Source organism: Microcaecilia unicolor, chromosome 1 (genome assembly GCF_901765095.1).
Source record: "Microcaecilia unicolor chromosome 1, aMicUni1.1, whole genome shotgun sequence".
Lineage (NCBI taxonomy): Eukaryota > Metazoa > Chordata > Amphibia > Gymnophiona > Siphonopidae > Microcaecilia > Microcaecilia unicolor.
The window spans coordinates 13,725,362-13,745,090 of NC_044031.1; the positions used below are offsets into that span (position 1 = coordinate 13,725,362).

Sequence of the window (19,729 nt, forward strand, 5' to 3'; positions counted from 1 at the left end):
GTGAAGCTTTTACCACACTCAGAACATGTAAATCGTTTCACTCTTGTGTGGCCTCTCTGGTGTTTACTGAGGTGTCCCTTGTGACTAAAGCTTTTATTACACTCAGTACAACTGTTTCATTCCTGTGTGGTTTCTCTAGTGCAGTATCATGTATTTTTTTCAACCTAAAGATTTTGCCACACTCAGTGCATATAAATGGTTTTACTCCTGAGTGGAGTTTCTGGTGATTGGTGTTTCCTTGCTAATAAAGCTTCTGCCACACGCAGCACATATAAATGGCTTCACACCTGTGTGGATTCTCTGGTGTATTGTGAGGTGAGCCTTCTGACTGAAGCTTTTATTACACTCAGTACAGTTAAAGGGTTTCATTCCTGTATGGATTCTCTGGTGTATTGTGAGGTATGCCTTCTGATTGAAGCTTTTATTACACTCAGTACAGTTAAAGGGTTTCATTCCTGTATGGATTCTCTGGTGTATTGTGAGGTTCTGATTGAAGCTTTTATTCTCCGAGGACAAGCAGGCTGCTTGTTCTCACTGATGGGTGACGTCCACGGCAGCCCCTCCAATCGGAACACTTTACTAGCAAAGGCCTTTGCTAGTCCTCGTGCGCCAATGCGCACCGCGCATGCGCGGCTGTCTTCCCGCCCGAACCGGCTCATGTTCGTCAGTCTTTTTTGTCCGCGCTCGGGACGGTCGTGTTTGCGCCGTTCGCACCCCTTAAGTTGACCCTCGCGCGTCTTTTAGCTTTTGCTTAGAGAAAGAAAAAAAAGGGATTTTGAGAAAAGACCTTTTCGGTCTTTTTTCCCTTCCCGTATTTCCAGTTTTTGCCCCGTTAAGTTTATTTTTGTTTTCGGGGTAGGCCCATTTGAGGCCTCGGGTCGAGTTTTTTCTCTCCCCCTTTTTTGGTGCCTTTTCCGCCATTACGAGTTTTGATTTCGCCGGCATGATTTTTCCGCCCATGTCATCGAAGTCTCCCAGCAGCTTCAAGAAGTGCACCCAGTGCGCCCGGGTAATCTCGCTCACTGATAGGCACGCGTCATGTCTTCAGTGTCTGGGGGCTGGGCAACGCCCGCAGGCCTGTAGTCTTTGCGCCCTTTTACAGAAAAGGACTCAGGTAGCGAGATTGGCCCAGTGGAACATTTTGTTCTCGGGCTCTTCATCGGCAACAGCACCGGGGGTATCGAGTGCATCGACGTCGACAGCATCAAGACCTCCGACCTCGGCGGCGACTGTATCGATTGCATCGAGGCATCGACCCTCTGCATCGTCGGTACCGAGACATCGGAAGGCTGCGTCGGCGTCGGTGGTACCGGGACCTCCACTAGTGCTGATGTTGTCGGACGGTGGTGCTTCGACTGGAGTGCAGGTGAGGGCTGTCCATTCCCCTGCTGGTGGCGGTGAGCCTTCGGGTGGGTCTCCCCCTACCCTGAGGGCTCCTGCGGTACAGCCCCCCCCGAGACCGACCTTCTTCGGCTTCGGCCCCGAGGAAGCGATGGTTGGATTCTACGTCCTCCTCGTCGGTACCGGGAAGTTCCGGTGACATGCTTCGTTTGAAAAAGTCAAAGAAGCATCGACACCGGTCTCCTTCCCGCATCGGTACCGAGAGCTCTGGGTCGCCGAGGGAGTCGGCACCCAGTAGGCATCGGCACTGGGAGGACCGCTCACCCTCTGTTCAGGAGGTGTCGATGCGCTCCACCTTGGACAGCCCGGAACAGCCTCCACACCCGGAACAGACTCTGACTTCGACACCTGCATCGGCTTCCATGTCTTTCTCCACAGCCGCTCTGCACAAGAGTCTCCGGGCCGTTCTTCCAGAGATCCTAGGAGAGCTGTTGCGCCCTTCCCCTCCGGTACCGGGGGTGCTTGCGCCACTGGTACCGTCGAGTGAGGTGCCGGCTGGCCCCTTGCCCGGGGTGAGGTCTCCGACATCGGTGCCGCTTGCGGTACCGACTGCGGCCGCCTCCCAGGAGGGCTCCCCGACGACGTCGGCAGAGGGAGCTTCGCCGGTGCTGGCGAGGGAGTCTACCTCTCGACGCTCACACCGTGGCCGTGTTTCCATGGAGTCGAGTCGGGCACGGCTTCAGACACAGGTTCATGAACTTGTGTCTGATACCGATGGTGAGGCCTCGTGGGAGGAGGAGGACATCAGATATTTCTCTGACGAGGAGTCTGATGGCCTTCCTTCTGATCCCACTCCCTCCCCTGAAAGGCAGCTTTCTCCTCCCGAGAGTCTGTCTTTTGCGGCCTTTGTCCGGGAGATGTCTACGGCCATCCCCTTCCCGGTGGTTGTGGAGGACGAGCCCAGGGCTGAAATGTTTGAGCTTCTGGACTATCCTTCTCCACCTAAGGAAGCGTCCACAGTACCCATGCATCATGTCCTAAAAAAGACATTGCTGGCGAACTGGACCAAGCCTCTAAGTAATCCCCACATTCCCAAGAAGATCGAGTCCCAGTATCGGATCCATGGGGACCCAGAGCTAATGCGCACTCAGTTGCCTCACGACTCTGAAGTTGTGGATTTGGCCCTAAAGAAGGCTAAGAGTTCTAGGGAGCATGCTTCGGCGCCCCCGGGCAAGGACTCTAGAACCTTAGAATCCTTTGGGAGGAAGGCCTACCATTCTTCTATGCTCGTGGCCAAAATCCAGTCTTACCAGCTCTACACGAGCATACACATGCGGAACAATGTGCGGCAGTTGGCGGGCTTGGTGGACAAGCTCCCTCCTGAGCAAGCCAAGCCATTTCATGAGGTGGTCAGGCAGCTGAAGGCGTGCAGAAAATTCCTGGCCAGAGGGGTGTATGACACCTTTCATGTTGCGTCCAGGGCCCCTGCTCAAGGTGTGGTGATGCGCAGACTCTCATGGCTGCGTGCCTCCGACCTGGAGAATAGGATCCAGCAGCGGATTGCGGACTCGCCTTGCCGAGCGGACAATATTTTTGGAGAGAAGGTCGAACAGGTGGTAGAGCAGCTCCACCAGCGGGATACCGCTTTCGACAAGTTCTCCCGCTGGCAGCCTTCAGCTTCTACCTCCACAGGTAGACTTTTTTATGGGGGAAGGAAGACTGTTCCCTACTCTTCTGGTAAGTGTAGGTACAATCCTCCTTCTCGACAGCCTGCGGCCCAGGCTAAGCCCCAGCGCGCTCGCTCTCGTCAGCAGCGTGCGCCTCAGCAAGGCCCCTCAGCTCCCCAGCAAAAGCAAGGGATGAGCTTTTGACTGGCTCCAGCAGAGCATAGCCGACATCAATGTGTCAGTGCCGGGCGATCTGCCGGTCAGGGGGAGGTTGAAAGTTTTTCACCAAAGGTGGCCTCTCATAACCTCCGACCAGTGGGTTCTCCAAATAGTCCGGCAAGGATACACCCTCAATTTGGTTTCCAAACCTCCAAATTGCCCACCGGGAACTCAATCCTACAGCTTCCAGCACAAGCAGGTACTTGCAGAGGAACTCTCCACCCTTCTCAGCGCCAATGCGGTCGAGCCCGTGCCATCCGGGCAAGAAGGGCTGGAATTCTATTCCAGGTACTTCCTTGTGGAAAAGAAAACAGGGGGGATGCATCCCATCCTAGACCTAAGGGCCCTGAACAAATATCTGGTCAAGGAAAAGTTCAGGATGCTTTCCCTGGGCACCCTTCTTCCCATGATTCAGGAAAATGACTGGCTATGCTCTCTGGACTTATGTTTCAACAGTTTTTTATTGATGAGTCAACATTTTAAACACAGCCATTAAATTTGACATTTTAAATGATACATCATACTTGTATTTATACATCATTAAGGTCTATCATCAATATTTTATCCTTTTCCTCCCTCCCTCCCCTTCAACCCTTTCATTATAACCCAAATGTTTGCTTTTGTACTGTTATATAAGCAGCAAAATAAAATGCTTACTTCAGCTTATATCTCATATTGTGCGGTATTCACTATTGTTATATCTAACAAATTTAATTGATGATATACTGCTTAACACAATCGCAAAAATCAGCATATTGCGTTGAAGTATCTTCTTAGACTTGCATTCAAACTTCTAAGTTATCCTCATCAATAGATTATCAATTTCTCCCACTCTCCCCCCTCATCTTCCCAGCCCCCTCCTCCCTCCCCCATATATCATATCATGAACTAAGCCCCTCTTACATAGTAAGACGAAGATGAAAAAAAAAAATTAAAAAAAAAAAAAAATAAACCCATTATAAGCTATTCAGTATTAAACTTCGCGCACTCGGCGTCAGGGATTGAATGTAAGGTCTCCAGATCTCCAGGAACTGTGCTCTCTTTTTCGGGGAAGTTCCTACCGCCCTACGTTCATGCATTAAGAGCTCATGAATTTTGTTTCTCCAATGCCAATACTCTGGCGGGTCCACACTCAACCACCCCGCCATAATCAATTTTTTCCCCAACATGCAGGCTTTGCGTACCAGTGTCCTCTGGCTTCCTCTTTGGAGGACAAAGAGCTCATGTTTATCAAGGATGATCCCCATGAAAGAACAATTAATTCGAGAGTCCACTAACCCCTCCAGATATTGTATTATATTATGCCAAAATCTTTGCACACCGGGGCATTCCCATAGGCCATGATAAAAAGTGCTGTCACGTTGCCGGCACTTAGAGCATAGTGGGTCCGGCACACCTCCCATCTTAAATACCTGTAGTTTGGTCATATATGCTCGATATAAAATCCGATATTGACACTCCCGCAATGCCGCATTAATCGAGATCTCAGGTATACGAGATGTCAGCTGGTTATAATCCAGCGCTAAACTGGGTTTCTGCATCTCTCGTGCCCAACGTGCGGTAATTGCTTCAGTTTTTTTCTGTGGGCACATCGCCCACAGAGCCTTATGCAGTCTCGATACTGTGAACCGCTCCCCCGTTATTGTTTTGAAAAATTCCCTAATTTTTTTCCCATGGCCACTAGCCAGCTTTTCAGCATTTAATGATCTAATATAATGGGCTAACTGCTGGTAAGCGAATGTGTGGCTAATAGTAAAGCCCACCCCTAAAGCACCCAAATTTAACAGCCCTCCTCTAGTCCCCAATACATGTTCCAACCTCGTAATCCCCTGTAAAGCCCACCTTTGAAACACCCTGTTCTCTGATCCAGGTGAAAAGTTTGGGTTACCCTGTAGTGGCACTATATCCGTCATATCTCCTTCCAACCCCCAATAGTTATTAAGATCCCGCCAAATCGCCCGCATCGGATCCAATAGCAAACTTCCCTTAAATTTTTTTGGTAATTTATTCTCCGCCTCATGTAATAAATAATGTGGGTGAAATGGCAAGAAATGAACCTGTTCCAATTTCCATGGGGTAAAGTCTTGTTTATCCAATAACCAGTCCCCCAGATGCCTCAACAAACACGCTTGATTGTATTTTTTGATATCTGGGAGCCCTATACCTCCTAATTTCCAGGGGCCTACCAATATGTCCAAAGGCAATTTAGGCTTTCTCCCCCCCCAAATAAACTGTCTTAAATACTTATGGAACTGCTTAATGTCTTTATTTTTTAATCGTAACGGTAAAACCTGTAATGTGTAAAGCCATCGGGGGAACTCCATCATGCGGAACAACTGGATCCTCCCGTGTAGCGTTAGCGGCAAGGCCTCCCAGTGCTTTAACCGGAGTCTCATATTATCCAATAGTTTAGTAAAATTGAGAGCATAAAAAGCCTTTGTGTTCATGGCCACCTGTACTCCCAAATATTTGAGGCTCTCCCTAGCCCACTTCAACGGAAAATCATTCCCCCACTCCATTTTTACATTATCTGTATCTGTGAGTGCCAGAGATTTGGAATAGTTTATTTTAAAACCAGTAAAGTCTCCGTACTCTTGAAACAATTCCAATAGGGCTCCTAGCGACCTCTTGGGTTCTGTGAGATGTACTAATAGGTCATCCGCGAATGCAGATATTTTAAAGTCAACAGAACCCCAGGTAACCCCCACTATCTCCGGGTGGGACTCAATCTCTCGTATTAATGGGTCTAAGGACAATACAAATAATAGCGGCGAGAGAGGACACCCTTGCCTCACTCCCCTCCTTATCGAAAACGGTTGCGACCCTACCCCATTGATCCACATATACGCTTGGGGATCCGAGTAGAGAGCCCCCACCGCCCTCCTAAAAAAATCCCCAATACCTACTTTCTGCAATACTTTAAATATGAAGTGCCATACCATGAAGGCCTTCTCCGCGTCAAAACTTATTAGCAGAGAAGGCCTTTGCTGCTCCTTCACTTTCTCCAAGGAAGCAATAAGAGCTCTGATATTACCCACCGCCGCTCTACCTTTCACAAACCCAACTTGTGGAGAGGCCACCAAGTCCGGTAATACTCGGGCCAACCTATTTGCCAGAATTTTTGCATACAGTTTGGCATCACAGTTTAGTAGGGAGATCGGTCTATATGATCCCATGTCCCCTGGATCCCTGCCAGGCTTAGGCAGGACAATAACTTTGGCTAGTCTAAAAGTCTCTGGAATCTTGGCGGTACTAGCCATAGAGTTAAATAAATTTAATAACGGTAAAGTCACCTGTTCCTGTAAATCTTATAAAAAGCTATACTAAAGCCATCGGGTCCTGGTGCCTTATGTATCTCGCTCTGTTGCAGGGCCAACATTAGCTCTCCTTCCTCAATAGGGGCGTCTAAGATCTCCCCCTGTTTCGTTGATATCCGTGGCATGTCAATGTTTTCCAAAAACAATGTGCTGTCTGGTATTACCCCCGATGGCTCCCCATACAGGTCCGCATAGTATCTGCGGAAACTCTCTACTATATCTTCTTCCCGTCTGACTACTGTGCCATCCTGTCGCTTTACTTGTAGTAAACGAGTCATCCCTTTTTTCCCTTTAGCCAATCGGCTCAGCAATGTTCCTGCCTTGTTCCCATACTGGAACAACTGGTATTTGTAGTACATTACAGACTTCTTAGCCCGCTCATGTAGGAGCTCATTTAAATCTCTCTGGGTTGTCAAATATATTAACTTCTGTTCTTCCGTTTGTGTAGCCCCATATTTCTGCCTGTGTGTACGGACCTCTTTTTCTAAGCGTAATATTTCTTTATCTCTTCGCTTCCGTGTCCACGCCCTATAGTTAATAATTTCTCCTCTCAGGACTGCCTTTGCTGTTTCCCAGTACAGCCCGTATTGGTCTTTATGTTCTTTGTTATTGTATTCATAATCTTTCCACTTGCTCTGTAACATTTCCCGGAATTTCGCATCTTTATACAGCTCAAATGGAAAGGTCCACCCTCTATACCCACTCCAGTCCCCTCTCAATTCCAACCTTGTCCATATGGGGGAGTGATCCGAGATTTCACTCGGACCAATTTCTGCCTCCACTATTTTGGCAAAAAGAGGACGTGATATAAGTATATAATCTATTCTAGATAGTGAAGAGTGTGCCCGAGATAAATGAGTGTAATCCCTACAGCCTGGGTGTAGTACCCTCCAAGCGTCCACCAATTCCAATGTAGAGCACAAGAATGGCAGCCCCCTTTGATAATGCCGAGGCCCCAATCCTCCCTTGCTAGTCTTATCCAGCTCTGGGTCATATACCATGTTAAAGTCTCCTCCCAGCACCACATTTCCCATCTGATATGGAGTCAACAGGTCCACCAGCTCTCTATAGAAACTTTTTTCATATACATTCGGTGCATATATATTACAAAGAACGTAAGGAGTTCCCCCCATCTCCATCTCTATCAGGACATATCTACCCATTGCACTCCTCTTAACCGCTTTTATAGATATTGACAGCCCCTTTCGAATTAGTATCAATACTCCCGCCTTTTTATTATGTGCAGGAGCGCCCACTACCGCGCCCACCCAGCCCTGCTGAAATTTATCATGCTCTTGTGTTGTCAGATGTGTTTCCTGAAGAAACACTATATCGGCCGCCTGGCGTTGCAAAGCCTGCAAAATTTTTTTCCGTTTTATGGGCGAAGAAACTCCCCCTACATTCCATGATAACAATTTAACTGACCCCATCACTCCACTGCATCCATTTCCATTGTCTCAGCCTTTTCCTGTTAATCAGAGGGCGTACCTCCCAGCCCTTAGGCACCCCTCTCTTCATCCAAGATAACCACCCCTGCCGTTCTCCAGCGCGCGTTTCCAGTAATGAAAAAGAAACTGTAAAATAATAGTCCATAAACCAAATACATCTCAAATGAAAAAACAATTTGAAGGACCCCTTCTCCTCTACCCATTGTTCCCTCTCCCCCTCCCTCCCCCCCCTCCCTCCCCCCCTCCCTCTCCCTCTTCCAAACTTTACACATTGTGTTCTCTAAGAACCAGACACGTTAGCGCCCTGCCCCTCCCCCCTGCAGCTTCTTCTTTATCGAAATGTTCAGGTCCCACTCCCCTAAGCCCTGTTATTTTACCAACTCTCTACTCCCACTAACATATTCGGGGGGACCTCTTACACACACCATTCAAAGTACAACATTTTTATCTTGAAAACTCCCTCCCCCCTTAAACATATTTGAAGCGTCCCTTTCCAATTAACCTGCACTTGAAATCTCAATCCTATCTCTTAATATAACTTATTATACATATTTAACTTTTTACTGTCCCACAAATCCCCAACTCATATGGAACTTAAACCATTATATTAAGTGTCTCACAATAATAGTAGCGCTTTCAAGGCTCTGCTCCCGCTACTGCTTTGAATATCTTCTGCCTCTTCGGCAAAACACTATGAAAGTTCTCAAGCCCTCGATCTTGCAATGGTATCCACTTCTTCTTCAGTGCACCCCCTCCTCAGCAGACTGCTCCATGCCTCCTTTTATTTGCTTGGCATACTCCAATGCTTCCTTAGCGGTGTCGAAAAAACGTGTCCGGCCTTCATGCTGGACCCTCAGTCTAGCTGGATAGAGCAGTGCAAACCTAATCCGTCTGTTATGTAATTCAGTGCATGCTCCTACAAATTGCTTTCGCTGTGCTGCCACTGCCGTCGAAAAGTCTTGAAAGCATAACACCTTATGCTTATCATAATTCACCATGCCCTGAGATCGCCATAGCCTCAAAATCTCCTGTTTGTGGTGGTAATTTAGTATTTTACAAATTACCACTCGAGGTCTTTGCGCTTCGGGTCTCAGTTGACCCAGCCGATGTGCTCTTTCAATTTTTAAGTTGTTTATCAACTCCTGCGCTTCAAGCACCTTCGGCAACCATGCTTCCAACACGGCCCGCAGATCTACTTCCCTTACAGTCTCTGGGATCCCCACCAGCCTGATATTGTTTCTTCGTGATCTATTTTCTAGATCATCCACTTTTGACTCCAGCTGGGTAATCCTTTGTTGCCATTCTTTGTACTGACCCTCCTGCTGGGTATTCTTATCCTCCAGCTCCGATAGCCGTTGTTGGAATCCGGTCAGATCAGTTTTTAGAACCTCTAATTTCTCGTCCATAACATCGAGTTTCTCAGAGATTTTCTGCAGTTTCAGGTCTACGGAGGATTCTAATAATTGCGAAACCTCCATTGCAATTTCATTTGCCCAAGCGGAACTTACTGTTTCCCCCGAGGGGCCGGGATCCGCCATTTTGTTTTCTCCCGTTCTCCCTCGTGTTCCGTCCTTCCGCGGCGCCTTGGAGGACATATTGATGTTTTTCCACCTTATAAGTTCCGCCGTTCGCTAGTTTGGGCTATCTCGTCTATCTTTCCTTCTTTTGCCGATTTCAAATTCGCCGATTTAAGCTGCTAGGGGGGCGATCTTACATCGGGGCCTCAGAGCTCTGTCTTGCGGCGTCCTACCCCTCGCCTAGCATCACGTGTCTGATGCTCTCTGGACTTAAAGGACGCCTACACGCACATCCCGATACTGCCAGCTCACAGACAGTATCTGCGATTTCAGCTGGGCACACGTCACTTCCAGTACTGTGTGCTACCCTTTGGGCTCGCCTCTGCGCCCAGAGTGTTCACGAAGTGTTTGGCTGTAGTAGCAGTGGCGCTTCGCAGGCTGGGAGTACACGTGTTCCCTTATCTCGACGATTGGCTGGTGAAGAACACATCCGAGGCAGGAGCTCTACAGTCCATGCAGATGACTATTCGCCTCCTGGAGCTCCTGGGGTTTGTGATAAATTATCCAAAGTCCCATCTTCTCCCAGTACAGAGACTCGAATTCAAAGGAGCTCTGCTGGATTCTCGGATGGCTCGTGCCTATCTCCCGGAGACGAGAGCCAACAACTTGTTGTCCCTCAACTCGCGGGTGCGAGCGTCCCAGCAGATCACAGCTCGGCAGATGTTGAGATTGCTCGGCCACATGGCCTCCACAGTTCATGTGACTCCCATGGCCCGCCTTCACATACGATCTGCTCAATGGACCCTAGCTTCCCAGTGGTTTCAGGCTGCTGGGGATCTAGAGGACGTGATCCACCTGTCCACGAGTTTTCTCAAATCCCTGTATTGGTGGACGATTTGGTCCAATTTGACTCTGGGACGCCCTTTCCAAATTCCTCAGCCACAAAAAGTGCTGACTACGGATGCGTCTCTCCTAGGGTGGGGAGCTCATGTCGATGGGCTTCACACCCAGGGAAGCTGGTCCCTTCAGGAACGCGATCTGCAGATCAATCTCCTGGAGTTATGAGCGGTCTGGAACGCTCTGAAGGCTTTCAGAGATCGGCTGTCCCACCAAATTATCCAAATTCAGACAGACAACCAGGTTGCCATGTATTACATCAACAAGCAGGGGGGCACCGGATCTCGCCCCCTGTGTCAGGAAGCCGTCAGCATGTGGCTCTGGGCTCGCCGTCACGGCATGGTGCTCCAAGCCACATATCTGGCAGGCGTAAACAACAGTCTGGCCGACAGGTTGAGCAGGAGTATGCAACCTCACGAGTGGTCGCTCAAACTCCCGAGTAGTGCGCCAGATCTTCCGGTGTGGGGCACCCCCTTGGTAGATCTCTTTGCATCTCGAGCCAACCACAAGGTCCCTCAGTTCTGTTCCAGGCTTCAGGCCAACGGCAGACTGGCATCGGATGCCTTCCTCCTGGACTGGGGGGAAGGTCTGCTGTATGCTTATCCTCCCATACCTCTGGTGGGGAAGACTTTGTTGAAACTCAAGCAAGACCGAGGCACCATGATTCTGATTGCTCCCTTTTGGCCGCGTCAGATCTGGTTCCCTCTTCTTCTGGAGTTGTCCTCTGAAGAACCGTGGAGATTGGAGTGTTTTTCGACCCTCATCACACAGGACGAAGGGGCGCTTCTGCATCCCAACCTCCAGTCTCTGGCTCTCACGGCCTGGATGTTGAGAGCTTAGACTTTGCCTCTTTGGGTCTGTCGGAGGGTGTCTCCCGTGTCTTGCTTGCTTCCAGGAAAGATTCCACTAAGAGGAGTTACTTCTTTCTATGGAGGAGGTTTGCCGTCTGGTGTGACAGCAAGGCCCTAGATCCTCGCTCTTGTCCTACACAGACCCTGCTTGAATACCTTCTGCACTTGTCTGAGTCTGGTCTCAAGACCAACTCTGTAAGGGTTCACCTTAGTGCAATCAGTGCATACCATTACCGTGTGGAAGGTAAGCCGATCTCAGGACAGCCTTTAGTTGTTCGCTTCATGAGAGGTTTGCTTTTGTCAAAGCCCCCCGTCAAGCGTCCTACAGTGTCATGGGATCTCAATGTCGTTCTCACCCAGCTGATGAAACCTCCTTTTGAGCCACTGAACTCCTGCCATCTGAAGTACTTGACCTGGAAGGTCATTTTCTTGGTGGCAGTTACTTCAGCTCGTAGAGTCAGTGAGCTTCAGGCCCTGGTAGCCCAGGCCCCTTACACCAAATTTCATCATAACAGAGTAGTCCTCCGCACTCACCCTAAGTTCTTGCCAAGGTTGTGTCGGAGTTCCATCTGAACCAGTCAATTGTCTTGCCAACATTCTTTCCCCGTCCTCATTCCTGCCCTGCTGAACGTCAGCTGCACACATTGGACTGCAAAAAGAGCATTGGCCTTCTATCTGGAGCGGACACAGCCCAACAGACAGTCCGCCCAATTGTTTGTTTCTTTTGATCCCAACAGGAGGGGAGTGGCTGTGGGGAAAACGCACCATATCCAATTGGCTAGCAGATTGCATTTCCTTCACTTACGCCCAGGCTGGGCTGGCTCTTGAGGGTCATGTCACGGCTCATAATGTTAGAGCCATGGCAGCGTCAGTGGCCCACTTGAAGTCAGCCACTATTGAAGAGATCTGCAAAGCTGCGACGTGGTCATCTGTCCACACATTCACATCTCATTACTGCCTGCAGCAGGATACCCGACGCGACAGTCGGTTCGGGCAGTCAGTGCTTCAGAATCTGTTCGGGGTTTAGAATCCAACTCCACCCCCCTAAGCCCGTTTATTCTGTTCCAGGCTACACTCTCAGTTAGTTGGATAAGTTGTTAGGTCAATCTCTGTTATGTCCTCGCCGTTGCGAGGCCCAATTGACCATGTTTGTTGTTTTGAGTGAGCCTGGGGGCTAGGGATACCCCATCAGTGAGAACAAGCAGCCTGCTTGTCCTCGGAGAAAGCGAATGCTACATACCTGTAGATGGTATTCTCCGAGGACAGCAGGCTGATTGTTCTCACAAACCCGCCCGCCTCCCCTTTGGAGTTGTGTCTTCCCTTGTTTTTGTTTTGCTACATAAGGGACTGATGAACACGAGCCGGTTCGGGCGGGAAGACGGCCGCGCATGCGCGGTGCGCATCGGCGCGCGAGGACTAGCAAAGGCCTTTGCTAGTAAAGTGTTCCGATTGGAGGGGCTGCCGTGGACGTCACCCATCAGTGAGAACAATCAGCCTGCTGTCCTCGGAGAATACCTTCTACAGGTATGTAGCATTCGCTTTTCAGGAATACCTGCAAGGGAATCATGTCCTGCACAGTCATGCAGGTCAGCCATACCTTGGGCTTCTAGAAGCTAGAAGAATGGTCTAAGGTTTGGCAATTAAAATTCAATGCGAAGAAATGCAAAGTGATGCACTTAGGGAATAGAAATCCATGGGAGACATATGTGTTAGGCGGGGAGAGTCTGATAGGTACGGGCGGAGAGAGGGATCTTGGGGTGATAGTATCTGAGGATTTGAAGGCGACGAAACAGTGTGACAAGGCGGTGGCCGTAGCTAGAAGGTTGTTAGGCTGTATAGAGAGAGGTGTGACCAGCAGAAGAAATGGGGTGTTGATGCCCCTGTATAAGTCATTGGTGAGGCCCCACCTGGAGTATTGTGTTCAGTTTTGGAGGCCGTATCTTGTTAAGGATGTAAAAAGAATTGAAGCGGTGCAAAGAAAAGCTACGAGAATGGTATGGGATTTGCGTTACAAGACGTATGAGGAGAGACTTGCTGAACTAAACATGTATACTCTGGAGGAAAGGAGAAACAGGGGTGATATGATACAGACGTTCAAATATTTGAAAGGTATTAATCTGCAAACGAACCTTTTCCGGAGATGGGAAGATGGTAGAACGAGAGGACATGAAATGAGATTGAAGGGGGGCAGACTCAAGAAAAATGTCAGGAAGTATTTTTTCACGGAGAGAGTAGTGGATGCTTGGAATGCCCTTCCGCGGGAGGTGGTGGAAATGAAAACGGTAACGGAATTCAAACATACATGGGATAAGCATAAAGGAATCCTGTGCTGAAGGAATGGATCCTCAGGAGCTTAGTCAAGATCGGGAGGCGGGGATAGTGCTGGGCAGACTTGTACGGTCTGTGCCAGAGCCGGTGGTTGGGAGGAGGGGATGGTGGTTGGGAGTCAGGGATAGTGCTGGGCAGACTTATACGATCTGTACCCTGAAGAGCAACGGTACAAATCAAAGTAGGGTATACACAAAAAGCAGCAAATATGAGTTATCTTGTTGGGCAGACTGGATGGACCGTGCAGGTCTTTTTCTGCCGTCATCTACTATGTTACTATGTTACTATATTACGATGTTTCTGAGCATACCTTACCTCTAAAGGCCATCCTTGAAGTGCCAATGTCCAGGAGACTATCCTGCTGTTGGACACCCGACCGGATTTGATTCGGTCGCCACCCAGGAAACTGATGGGTTGATGACAAGTCTCCACGATTAGCTTCTCACCTTGGATATAACTCCTGAAATGTTGCAGAGCCCAAACAGTGGACAAAAGTGCTTTCTCACAGTCTGAATACTTCTTTTCCACACCGGATAGGCCTTTATTGGCATAGGCCACGACCCTCTTATCAGAATCATATTTTTGATATAAGACAGCGCTCATGGAGTGATTGGAGTATTCCAGGTCAACATAGAACTCACGACCCCCCTCAGGGTACGCAAGACATGGAAAGCGGCTAAGCTGATCCTTCAGCTCCTGCATAGCAGATTCCTGCTCTGGACCCCAAGCCCAGGGCGCAGCCTTCTTCAATAACTTGACCAAGGGTTGGGTGATCTCCGCATACTCATCTATGAACTGTTGGGAGTAATTGCATATTCCCGAAAAGGAACGAATTTCTGTGAGATTGGTGGGTTGTTTCAGCTGTTGGAAGGCCTGCACTCGTTTCTTCTGAGGTCGCAGACCCTCAGCAGAAATTTCGTACCCTAGGTAATTCAGCAATTTCCTGCACCATTGTCCTTTGGCCAGCGTCAGTTTAGCTCCAGCATCTGTCAACTGTAAGAAAGCATGCTCAATCTCTGCCAAGTGTTCTTGAAATGTAGGGCTTTTGATCAGAATATCATCCACATAGACCACAGTTCCTCGAGCTTCGGCATCTGGAAGTGCTTTGTGTAGGAAGATGTTAAATTCAGCAGGGGAATTAAGAAAACCAAAGGGAGATCTGTTCCACGTATACTGTTTCTTCCCAAACGTGAAGGCCAATTTATGCTGATCGTGTGGATGAACAGGTACTGTCCAAAACCCTGATGCCAAATCCAAACTGGTGAAATAGTTAGCCCCTTTGATGGTATCAAGATTCTGATCCAAAGGAGCCATAGGCCACCTGGACAAAGGTACTCGCTTATTCAGCTGACGGTAATCCAGTGCGATTCTCCAGCTGTTATTCTTTTTCAAAATGGGCCACAGAGGGGAGTTGTATGTGCTGTTGCATTGCCTAATGATGCCCCTGGCCTCCAAAGTGTTGAGAATCTCTTGCATGGATTCGTAGGAAGCCAATGGAATTTTATACTGGTGCACAAAGACAGGCTTGCTATTTGGCTTCCTAGGAACTCTGGTGACATGCAGGTCTGTGAGCCTACAATCATATGAGTCTACAGCAAAAAGGTCCTTGTATTTGTACAGCATATCAGTCAACTGCACCTTCTCTGTATCAGTAGTACAAGCATCAGCCTGTTCCACATGTTCTTTCACCATGGCATCAAACTCTGAGAAAGGCTGGTTGGATGGAATTTCCACTTGCTCTTCAATTTCCTCCTGCAGAGATGAGGTTTCAACAGAATTCACCACTCTAGTCTTCTGGGGTAAAGACATCCTCCTTGGCAAAATCAAGAAGTCTGCACTTGTGAACACGTTGCATCATATGGCCAAACAAACTCCAGAGAGATGAGGCCTCTGGGTGAGGTAAACAGATATTCAGGTATCCCCCCTCCCCCCCCCCCGGCAGGTGTTCCAAGAGGAAGGCAGCCTGCCAATAATAGGCAAACTTACCTTGACATCAGGAAAAGACTCGCCCACCAGAAAGCCAAAAGGGTCTCCTGCAGACACAACAACTTCATCTGACTGCGGATTGGTGACCAACAAGTGAAAAGAAGTACCAGTCACTTCCAAACATGGCAGAACACCGGTAGACAACCCTAGGTCCCGAAAGTGAGAATGCGGGTTGAAGAACACCACTTTGTCCAACAGACGCTGTCCATGTGTGAGACGGAGCTTGATGGAAAAATCCTTAACTCTTCCAGGAATGGTCACATCTTCAGCACAGACTACTTCACAGACCTGGGGTATGGTCTGTCCAGACTTCAGGCTAACAGGCGTAGATTCAGATTCCACTGGGCTGCCATCCAGTCTACTCCACAAGACAAGATTCACCAGGTCCACATAAACTCTCAGTCACACAAGGCAATCGGACCCAAACATAAGGGCTGCTGTAGGCCTCTGACAATAGAGAAGTGGTGGGTGAAAGACTTCTGTCCCACAGTCAAAGGAAGGCTACACATTCCCACAAGCGGCTTAGCACCTTGTCCAGGTACCTGCACAGAAGTGGAGAAACATTTACCAAAGGGAAGTTGCACAGACTTGCGAAGACGGCAATACAGAGTGTCACTGATGAAGGAAACATCGCTAGGCAACAACACAGTGGACTGAAGTGATGGAATATCAGCTATCTGGGTGGTGATGGTATATGCATCATCCTTCTGTTGGATGGTCATCAACCTGCGAGGATGTGGTGGATCGGGACTGGAAGTGGAAGAAGAGACCTCCTGTGATATGTCGACAGCAGTATCTGGCGAGTCACCTGCAGTAGGCAAGTCGTGCAAAATAATTTCCAAATTGTCAGCATGTAGAACAATGTCAGCTATCCGAGCTTTCTGGACTCGGATTACTTCCCCATGCTGCTCCCCCCCCCTTCGGAGTATCATCCCACTGGAGCTCCAAAATGTGAGGGTCTGCTGAACTCTGGAAATTAATTCGAACAGAGGTGTCCCTAAGCTCCACAGAGCTGGACCCATCGACTCTGCTCAAGTGTTTTACTCTCCCATAAGGAATGGGATGGGTGACTTGGGACCAGATAACTTCTTGGACATAATCCAAAATAGGCCGCAATCTCTTCAGAAGATCATTGCCAATCAGGAATTCTTCACCAACACTGGTAGTAATGATGGCAGGGTGCCTGACAGTCATCCGACTGAGCTGCAAGGAAAGCCAAACCTATCCCACAGTGCTAATGCTCTGATTACCATAGGCCACTAGTGACAAGTCGCATGGAGTGACACACAGCGCATCCCGACCTCTTCCCTAGAAAATGCCTCAAGTTTCTGAAACAGGCCATGGGTAATCAAAGTCACCTCTGAGGTTGTATCCAGTAGACCCTAACAGGAAAATTTCTGTTGAATCAACAGATCTAAGGTATATCTGTAACCTTTAGGAATAAGTTTGCCCAGAAAATACCTGTTTTCTTTGATAGAGTCCCATATAAGAGGCCCTTCCGGGTTTGAGGGCTGGGCATCAGCATTGGTCACGGAGGACTCCTCACTGACGGAAGACAGAGCATACACATGAACTGTGGACACGATAGCTGATGAAGGATGGGCAGGTCCTAGTCATGCCTGTTCTTCCTCTGAAGAGGACAGAGGCTCCACCTCAATGGAGTTGACACTAGGCCAGTCGTAGTGGTCAACCCAGGAGACTTTTCTTTAGTCTTCTGGAAGTTGCCTCCTTTCTTCTGTGGAGATGATGGTTTCGGTATAGAACCAGGATCTAAAACCTGATGTTTCACCAGCAATTGGTCAATCTGTGCTTCTAGGGCCTGGATCTTCTCCGTAGCCCACTTCCTCTGATTAAAATGCTTCTTTTTGGGTGGTGTTGGCCCTCCCGCGCAGTAGGAGGCGCTGTGCCACTTGGCTGGCGAGGCTGGGTACTGCCAACCCGTGACTGTGTAGAAAGGACTTGACACCTTGTTTCCAGAGAAAGTGTGGATGTGACAGCACAAACGCTGAGTGGAGCCTCCTTGGGGCGAGTTTTAGAAGCTAATTTGGGAGCAGCTGCAGCAGGCTGCGCACAACAGATATTAAAAATACCTTCAGCCCTGCTTCAGAAGGCTGGAAAAAAGGTTCTTTATGTTTTCCTGCCAAAGAAATTTTCAGTTGGTCAGGCAGACCTTTCATAAAAGATTTCTGAGTCACCAAATTCAAGATCTTAGCATCTGGGGTAGCCCCCCCCCCCCCCCCCCAGTAGAATGCTTGCTTCAGGCGATAGGCCCATTCACGCGGACTCATTTGGACCACAGCACATATTATATGCCTGCACGCTTAGCTTCCGTGGAATCCGCAAAAAAGACCATACAGCTTCTTTAAAGCTTGCTCCATCTTGAAACAGGTCAGGGTTGTCAGCAGGACAGCCTTCAAATAATTTTGTCACTCTTCAGCAAACGTCCCAGAATGGACTTGTAAGGAGTGAAAGAGGCCATGCACTGTATCCAGGTGAGCGTGTTTTGATGCCTTAGAAGACTCTTTAAAAGGCTTAATCATAGTGTGAAGTAACTTCATTATTTGTGAGTGTTTCTCCATAGATAATGTAGTGCCTTTGGGTGTCTGAGTGAAATACCGCTGCTCACCAGCAGGAGAAGAAAACAGCGGTGCTGTTGTGCTGCTGATGTCATCAGGTAGTGCAGAAGGCTGAGACCTGCCTGGGCGGAGTACATATCCAATTGTATTGGTGACATCATCAGACAAGGCAGGGAGCTGCGACCTTCCTGGGCGGAGCACATGACTAATAGTACCAGTGACCTCATCAGGTGGTGCAGGGAGCTGCAACCTTCCTGGGCGGAGCACAGGATCAGGTTTACTGCTGACGGCCTCAGGAGCTATGGATCTGGGCCAGATAGAGGGGTGTGGAGAAGCTGACGCTGTCCAACCCCTTGACAATAACTTAAAACTCTTATAGTCAGGCTCCTGGCTGCAGAACCGATCAGAAACTCTGACCTGTTCAGGAGTAGGGCTTGGAGACCTGGAACTCGAACTGTCCTGAAGGTCCATTGGAACAGAGTCAAGGCCCTGTCGTATATTAAAAACTTCCTGTTTAACAGCATCAAGCTCTCCCTTACACTCCCGCAAGGTCTTAGAACAAGAGTCTCTTTCATGCACGGCCTGTTTTAAAACCTGAGTGATTTCTCTCTTTTAAATCGATTAGTTCCGCATTAGCTCTGTGCAAAGCTTCCTGGACAGAATGCAAGACAGTGGCGTAGCCACAGGTGGGCCGGGGCCCACCCATTTAGGGCTCAGGCCCACCCAACAGTATCACACGTTTAGCAGTAGCTGGAGGGGATCCCAAGCTCGGCCAGCTGAAGACTTCCCCCTGATGGTAACGAGAACGCTTCTCTCCACGATACTGGCACCTGCGCATGCTCTGTTTTCAGCACATGCCTGCTGCAGACTGCCAAGGTGGAAAGAAGCATTTCCCCGCCAGCTGAGGTATTTTTTTGGTGGTGGTTGGGACGGGGAGAACACTAACACTTAGTGCCCACTCACTTCTTGCCTAGGCCCACCCAAAATTTGTTGTCTGGCTACACACCTGGTGCGAGACTACCTTAGCAAGCAGTAAATCACGGCTCAAAGCAAGAGAATTACGCTCAGACTTTTGTTTCAGTTCCTGATAAAGTCTGTTCACTCAGCGCTTCCTGAACATCGGCAAGCTGCGGAGTCACAGAAGCCAGGGAAGCGTTGTTCTGTGTAATTTGAAGCTGAAGAGAGTGGGAGAGTTCCTCCCAATGAGACCTCTCCCTTTCCAACGAAAGACAGGTGCCCTGAGCCCATAGGCGCCCGGTATAAGAGGCTTGGAGAGGCTAAGCCTCCCCTGCTATGCTCTGAGGGGTTTAAATTGTTGATTTACGTCCATCCTCACAGCAGAAGCTGCAGTGAAAGCCCTCTAGCCTTGTGTAACCAGTTGTAGAAATTGGTTTATGGTTTGTTTACCTTACTGCTGGGAGAGCAAGGGGGGTTGGCTGGAGGTGTCTTGGGTTGCCAAGGAGATATTTAACGAGGATGACTTCCTGACCTGCACTGAGGACAGATAGCAGCAGAATCGGATACTGGGCCAGCATGATCAGAAAAAGTCACCAGACAACAAAGGTAGAAAAGATCATTTTAT

General features: G+C 49.0%; 1 protein-coding gene across 1 annotated transcript in view; it reads right to left on the reverse strand.

The window, feature by feature from the left end:
• The window catches only part of LOC115467915 (oocyte zinc finger protein XlCOF6-like), a 37,432-nt gene continuing 17,703 nt past the window's right edge, over positions 1-19,729 (reverse strand). The window contains exon 3 of the mRNA XM_030199759.1: positions 1-486. Within this exon, the coding sequence (XP_030055619.1) occupies positions 202-486 (285 nt within the window). The 3' untranslated portion in view covers positions 1-201. The remainder of the gene's footprint in view (positions 487-19,729) is intronic.